This window comes from Trifolium pratense, linkage group LG7, assembly GCF_020283565.1.
Source record: "Trifolium pratense cultivar HEN17-A07 linkage group LG7, ARS_RC_1.1, whole genome shotgun sequence".
Lineage (NCBI taxonomy): Eukaryota > Viridiplantae > Streptophyta > Magnoliopsida > Fabales > Fabaceae > Trifolium > Trifolium pratense.
In genome coordinates, this window is record NC_060065.1 from 11,835,038 (window position 1) to 11,843,416 (window position 8,379).

The following is an 8,379-nucleotide window of genomic DNA, read 5'->3' on the forward strand; positions in this document are numbered from 1 at the left end:
AGATTGATTTGTTTAACATAATTTTATATTTCTGAGTTTTCTCCAATTGAACTATTGGCACTGGATGGTTTCTTGGATGTATGATCTTACAAAGAATTTTCAGAATTAGGGGGGATTGGCAACCTCTATAAAGCTAGTAGAGACCAGAAAACATGTTGTGTATTCGTTGATATATTTACTTTTAGAATTATCTTTGATATTATCAGTGACAACTACAACAGCTGAAAGATCATTCTCTGCAATGAATTTTATCTAGAATTGGATGTGGAATTGCATGGGAGATGACTGGTTATATAATTGTGTAGTTACTTATATTGAGAGAGATATTTTTATTGATGCTGAAAAAGAGAAAATTATTCAATGTTTCAAGAATATGGAAGGTCATAGAGAACAATTATGATGTATTTTTATGCTTGTCCCAACCTTAATTATAAGCAAATTTCTATTTTTTATTTCATTGAATAACTAATGCTTTTTAATTTCTCAATGAATCTAAAAAAGTACTAACAATTTGCTAATAATTAAAGCCGGAGAAAATATCTATTTAATGATGCAATTTTATAGCGACCCCACTGCACAAAACTTTTGGATACGTCCCGTAAATATTGATACATCTTTTATTCGAAATCCAAATATTATTTCACTAACTTTTTGAAGTCCTAGTCCCTTCCGCTAGATCTAACACATGTTGATAAAATCATCTAGTTTTACTAAACATAAACTCAATAAACTCCATAAGTTTATACACATGAATTGTATTTGTAAATTGTATGTAACAAAAAATCAATAAAATCAAACCTAGCTACTCTACGGATGATATTACACACAAATGACTCAAATTCAAAACTTATACTGTATTAACTGTTAATTCCAAAGGATAATCTCTGATTTATTCATCATTAGTCAATGCCTTTTATAGAGTTACAAGCCATATAGTCTAATACAAGTAAGCGCACACACACTAGAGGCACGGACTTGCACGCCACGCTACTGCAGGCCAGGCCTGCTATGCCTACATACACACGCACATGCTCACGGGCGCGCCCTGAGCCTAACTCAGCACTAGCATTAACTATCACTGCATCATTACTGTGAATTCATCAAAGCTAAGCAAACCATCACCATTCAAATCAAAATGCTTAATCATAGCTTTACATTCATCAATGGACTTAGATTCCCCCATCTTCTTAAGCATCCTCTTCAAACTCTTTGGAGTTATAAAACCACAATTTTCACTATCATACATCTCAAATGCTTCTCTCAAATCCTTCAACTTTTGTTCCTCTCCACCTTCCTCCATCAAACAAATCAAATCCTCCAAACTCAAATAACCATCACCATCTGAATCCATTGCTTCAATAGCCATTTCAACTTCTTTCAACAAAAGCTCTTCTCCCATTACTCTTAGCTTATGTCTTAGCTCTGTTGGTGAAACATTTCCATCACCATCTTCATCAAAATATCTAAGAACATGCTCGAATTCCGCATTCTTCTTCATCTCTCACAAAAATATTGGATTACTATGAACTTGTATATTTTTTTTTTGTATAAATCAGATATCTCTAAGTACAATTGTTGAGACTAATTTCTGGAGCTAAACTAGAATATGCAAAGGATTTATGAACTTGTATATGCAAATAATAAAAGTTTAAGATGTGTTATATAGTATGGTTTTTGAGGCAAGGGTAAGTATGAATTGTCTAGTGGTTTTATGAGGAGTTAAAAATGTGAATCTAGCTTCTTAATATATGTATATATAAGATACGATTTGATGTCGGTTTTGTGTAGTGGCGTGTTCCGGTTGTGTTGAAGAAGAGTTAATAGATAAAAAACGAAGTTGCTGGACATGTTCCTAAATAATAATATTTTTCTAATTAAATTGGCATATGTTTATGGAGGCCATGTAAGGTGTCACGATATTAGCTCAAACAATGATAAAGTAATAATAGTAATAATTAATAACTAGTAAGAGACTCGTGCAATAGCACGGATCGTAATGTTACGACGATATTTTTTTAAGTTGTAGTTTGGTAATTAAAATTGGTTGCAATTATAAATATTTAAATTGAAAGAAACAATTATATAGAACATATTTATATATCAGTTAGATTTTTATCCCGTGTAAAATAATTTTTTTAAAATTTTTATTAGTAAGAATTTGTCTCACATATGATAATTATTTTGATTTTTTTTATTAGTGATAATTTATCCCGTATATGATAGTTAAAATTTATATATCAGTTAGAATTTACCATGTGTAAAATAATTTTTTTGAAATTTTTATGAGTAAGAACTTGTCTCACATGATAATTATTTTGAATTTTTTATCAGTGATAATTTATCCCGTATATGATAGTTAAAATTTATATATCAGTTAGAATTTATCCCATGTAAAATAATTTTTTTGAAATTTTTATTAGTTAGAACTTGTCTAACATATAGTGGGTAAATATAAAAATATGTTTCATTTGAAATTTGAATATCATAGTTTTCCTCCAAAAGATAATTCATGACAACTCATGACAACTTGCAAAATAAAGGACATTGTCACATGCATTTGTTTTCAAAAGTAACTAAATGGCTTGTGGCTTGGTTAAAATGCAACTATGTCTTTCAATAAAATAACATTTGCACTCACAAGATGGAATATGGCTTAGATGGCTTGGTTACTTGTGTACTTCCAGTTTAGTTACCAAATTAATTTTTGGACACCAATTGCCTTTACTTTTGACACATGGCAGCATATTAAGTAAGTGCAATTGAGAGTTTACTAGAATAATCAACTTTCTTATATTATATGGATATGTCAACCAAAAAAATAATACTAATAATAACAATATGATGGTTTCCTTACACAACAATCTTGAAAAATAATATTAGGTATTGCTGCCCAATTAACGCGTGTTCTTCAATTTAGCGAATAAAAACATCTTTGATAAGAGTATTATAGAAGGTTTCATTGGCTAATGATACGACACCTTATTTTTTTTATTATTGAAATTCCATGACATAATATTGAAAGTATCAGAATTGAAGATTCAGTATCTTGAATAAGATAACATGTCATCAATTTAATATTAATTTTTTTATTAAATCAAATTGAATAACTTCTATATATAAAAATTCATTAGGAGGAAGAGGCTTCACAAGTCCGGCTATTAACTCCTTCACTATGACGAAAATAGACGGCATGGACGAAAATTGGTAACGAAAAAAATGTGGAACTTTTTTCACCATAAAACAGACTATTCTTGACGATAGCGAAAAATATAGGAACTAAATGCATATTTAAGAAAAAAATACCAAACTTACGCATATTATTGTTTTCCTCGTCAATTCTAAAGTTATGCTTCATCGTTTAATTTAGTTGATAGTAGGGCTGTGCATATCGGGCGGTTACGGTCGGATTCAGGCCAAAAAAACCAAAACCGAAGATAACCATTAGAGGTAAAACTTCACCCATTTTCGACCGATTACATGTAGGGGTGCTCAAATCCAAACCAATCCAAATAAAAACCGAAAACCGATCCAAAAAAACCGAAAACCGCAAAAAACCGAAGTTTTTTGGATGTGTTTGGATGTTCTTTTGTGAAAACTGCTGGATCGGATCAGATTTCGGATTGATTTCTTAAAACCGATCCAAACCAAACCAAACCGCATACATATATTTTAATATTTATTTATCTTTTTATTAGTATAGATATATATATATATATATATATATATATATATATATATATATATATATATATATATATATATATATATATATATATATATATATATATATATATATATATATATATATATATATATATATATTGCATTAACCTTTTTTTTTCATTTTAAATTTTGTTAATACTATATGTTAGTTTAATTTAATCTATTTTTTTTAACTTTTTATATGTTTCGAATATAATTGGTAATTGTCATTCCAAAATATTAATTTTCAATATATTATATGTTATATTTTACGTCAAACTTAATATTTATTTTGTCAAAAATGTCAAACTATGATTTTGTAGCGTTTTTTATAATATTTATATTTATTAAAAAAAATTACAATTTATAATTTGGATATCAAAAAACCGATCCATATTAAACCGCATAATATTGGATCGGATTGGATCGGATTTTTTTATTTGTCATCCAAAACCGAACCAAACCGCAAATGAATTTATTTTTGGATCGGATGAATTCTTGCCTCAAAACCGATCCAAACCGAACCGCGAGCACCCCTAATTACATGCACGGTTTAGTTGGGTGGTGGTTAGATCGGTTGTCGGATAGGTCGGACGGATCTGCTCAGGTAAGACTTAGATTGATTTTTTGTTTCTTAAGAAAGATTATGAACGAAATAGAAAAAGAAGAAGCATAAGAAGGAGAGACTCGTCATTCCTTGTTTATCTTGTTGTTCAAAAATGTTGACAGAAGAGAGAAGATTATGTTTGGAGAAGCAGTAAATGAAAAGATATAGAAAAAATAATAACTCAATTGATGGATTTTGATGATGGTGGATAGCTTTTGGTGTTGTCGACGGGAGAAGCTATGTAGGTGGAGAGAGGAGTTCATGAAAAAGGAGGTGTGAGTGTGAAGAACTTCTTCTTTATTTACCGGTACTAAAAGGAATAGTAGTAGTTGATAATGATGTCTTGGTATAATGAATGCTTTTATTAATAATTTATTAATATAATATGTATAGGAAGTTGAATGTGTTGGTGTTTTGGTCCAAAGTTATTATGTGGGCCTCAAAAAGTATGACATGTAGCTGGTTAGTGTTAGATTAATAGGTTTGCTTTTACATTTTTCTAAGACTAGTTACAATGGTGGGTATTAAACCCCAAAATAGGAGTTGATTATGTGCATTGGTGGGTATTAATACCATAGTTGAATGTGTTGGAACAAAATCGATTTAAAAATGTTAGCCCCTAAATCTATAAAGGTTTTGATGATAACAAAGTATTAATAAACAATTGGAAGGACTAAAAATTTATTTTAAGTGTGCAGATATAAGTATCAGATAAGCTCTGAGTGAAGCTCAGAGGATGTGAATTCAGAAGTTCACAAGCACTCAGAAGATGTTGGACTTCAGAAGTTACAACCTTCAGATGATGAAGTCTTCAGAACTTCTTGAGTGACTAAAGCTTCATCAACCTCTGAAGACCTTTTTGAAAGCTGTAAAGATTCCCTTTGCAAGTCAACTCTTCTACCAATGAAGAAAAGGACCTTTCAAGCCTGATCAGTTCAGCTACTCTCGTTTTTGTCTGTCCTCATTTGAGAACGTGGGTCTTCAGACTTGTTAGCTGAATAAGGAAAGTCCACTCTGCAGTAGTCAAAGTATCTGAAACTCTTACTCAGTTTAGATACAAACAAACTGCATCAAGACAGACTGCTTGAAGACAAAAGATTATCAACTCCAACGGTTCTTTTTGCAACGACTCTTTTCTGGTGATATATATACTAGAAGGATCAGCTGCATTGATATAACATTTTATTAAGGATTGAACGTGCGGTGAACAAACTCTGAATTCTGTGTATACAAGCTCTGAACCTCTTATCAAGTGTTTTTGCACTTTAGTCAAATACTCTGTACTCCTTGTATTTGCTCTCTTTAGGTTTATCTAAGAGCATTTGTATATTTTCATATACTTTACTATTACTTGAGGAAACTTAAGCTTGTGTGCTTAAGTGTGGAGTCTTAAGCTTGTGTGCTTGAGCGTTATTGAGAAGTCTCTTGCTTGTGTGCTTGAGCAGGTGTAATCTTGTGTGATTATAGTGAAATCCCTTGGAAGTGCAAGGGGACTGGACTACTCTCGTTTTGTGAGAGGAACCAGTATAAATTGCTTGTGTGATCTCTCTCTCTCTCTTAACTTGTTTTATTGTGTTATTTATCCGCTGCTGTTGTAGTTAAGTTAAGAACTTGAAAAAGTTTTAAACTTGACTAAAACACAATTCAACCCCCCCTTCTTGTGTTTTCACACCTTCAATTGGTATCTAGAGCTCTGGTCTGTTACTTTCACTTAACAGTGAGACAGTAAAGATCTTGTGAGAACACTATGTCTGGAGGAGACGATAGTAGTACTAGAACAACCGGTGAAGCCGGTGAGGCCAGTGGTGCTGGTGGTGGTCCTAGAAATGCTTTTGGTTTTGACTACTTAAGTAATGAATCACATGAACATAGTGGCAATAGGAAAGCCCCTATATTCAATGGTGATGCATCATTATTTGAGTGGTGGAAGGAAAGACTGTATAGCAATATTACTGCTATTGATCATGAGTTGTGGGATTTGGTTGAGCTGGGAGTAACTTTTGAAAACTTAAATGAACATGGAAGATTGTCCATTGAGCATAGAAAGTTACTCACTCCAGCTAACTTAAAAACCTACACTAAGCATCATAGAGTAAAGGACATTGTTGTTGGTGCTATTAGACATGAAGATTATGTCAGAATAGAGAACAAGTCTACTGCTAAATCTATCTTTGATTCTATGTGTGCTACCTATGATGGTAATGAAAAGGTTCAAGAGGCTAAAGCTAGTCTTTTGATAAGGCAATATGAACTATTCACTATGCAATGTAACGACCCAAATTTATTATTCACTATTTAAGTGTTTAATTATTTGGTGATGTGGTTTTTAAGTGTTGGTGTTTTAAAGTTTGGCCTCATTTTGCTAAAACAAATGATCAAGCCAGATGTGGAGCATAATGCTTCACCATCAAGTTCAAGCAAGATGTTGCGCAGAATGCTTCAACATTGGATACCACATCCAGTGGGCCGGGCCTGTTATCATTAAATCTCGCGCCTTATTCTATAAAAGGAATCCACGTGATTTTACTTGTATGGCAAGCAGCGCCTTTCCTAATGCTCCAGAAGGCGGCCATGACCTAGTTTTGTTTCAGAAAGAATCTCTTATTTATGGAAACAAAACATTTGCTCGAAGAATATTCCTTGAAGGAACTTTCGGACCTGATACAAGTTTGAAGCCCAATTCAAGACCTAGCCCATGCTAGTTGCTCAGGTTATTTATAGGGTGACTGAACCCTTGTGCAAATAACGGAAGCCGTCATTGAATTTCACAAAGCGTGTGTTTAGGTTTTAGTGTGTACTGTTTTTCTTGTGCTTGTATCACCCTGATGCAAGTCTGAGAATTGTGTTATTGTGTTGTAATATCTCTGGAGCTTCTAAGCAAGGAGATAGTGTGTGTGAACCATTCCTAAGCTTTGAAGTACGGAATTGGTGAATGTTTTAGGAAGTGTGACTTCATATCAATTATCTGTGTTGTGTAACGATCACAGAGTCTGTGGTCAAGAGGAGGTGAGCGGAGGTTTTCATACCTAGGTGTGTCTTAGGTAGAATATAGCACGGGTGGTGATTAGGTGAGAAGTCATTAACTGGAAGTTTAGTGAGGGCTTCAAACTAATACTGTCATAGTGGATTCACTCCTGGATTGGTATCCCCCAGAGTAGGCTTATGCTGAACTGGGTTAACAAATTACTGTGTTAATTTATTTTTCAGTTTGTTAAGTTTATTATTCATGTTGTATGCGCTGTTGGATGTTGGATCATTCACGCATTAAAAGTGCATTACAGTGGTGAAGCATCGTGTTCAACATCGTGTTATTAGTGTGCCAGAATTTCAATTGGCATCAGAGCAGGCACCCTGCTCGAAACTCAGGGTGAGCTTCAGGGACGGAAATTTCTGGTAAGATGGACAAGGAAGGAGGAACGGTGTCTAAACCACCACTGTTAACTGGGCCTGAGAACTATGACTACTGGAAAGCTAAGATGATGGTTTTTCTTAAATCCATTGATAGCAGAACATGGAAAGCTGTAGAAAATGGATGGGAACCCCCAGTGGTCATTGATAAGGATGGAAAGGTAACCAGTGAAATCAAGCCTGCAAAAGACTATTCTAAAGACGAGGATGACTTAGCTCTGGGAAACTCAAAAGCCTTAAATGCCATATTCAATGGGGTGGACATCAACATGTTCAGACTTGTCAAACGATGCACTGTGGCCAAACAGGCGTGGGAAATACTCAGGAAAGCACATGAAGGAACCAACAAGGTAAAGTTGTCCAAACTTCAGATGCTTCGCACAAACTTTGAAAATCTGAGTATGAAGGAAGAAGAGACTATTCATGACTTTCACATGAATATTTTAGAATTTGCAAATTCATTTGATGCTTTGGGAGAACCCATATCAGATGAAAAGCTGGTGAGCAAAATCCTCAGATCTCTACCTAAGAGGTTTGACATGAAAGTAACAGCAATAGAAGAATCTCAGGATCTGGCAAACATTCAAGTGGATGAACTAATAGGCTCACTTCAAACCTATGAGATGAGCATAAACCAAAGAAAAGAGAAGAAAAACAAAAGT

The 8,379-nt window shown here is 33.5% G+C and overlaps 1 protein-coding gene across 1 annotated transcript; it reads right to left on the bottom strand.

Moving 5' to 3' along the window:
• Window positions 1-857: 857 nt before the first annotated feature.
• LOC123897006 (calcium-binding protein CML38-like) lies at window positions 858-1,723 on the bottom strand. Its single transcript, XM_045947483.1, has one exon. It carries the CDS (start codon window positions 1,496-1,498, stop codon window positions 1,076-1,078), a length of 423 nt encoding a protein of 140 aa, XP_045803439.1. The 5' UTR covers window positions 1,499-1,723; the 3' UTR covers window positions 858-1,075.
• Window positions 1,724-8,379: the final 6,656 nt, after the last annotated feature.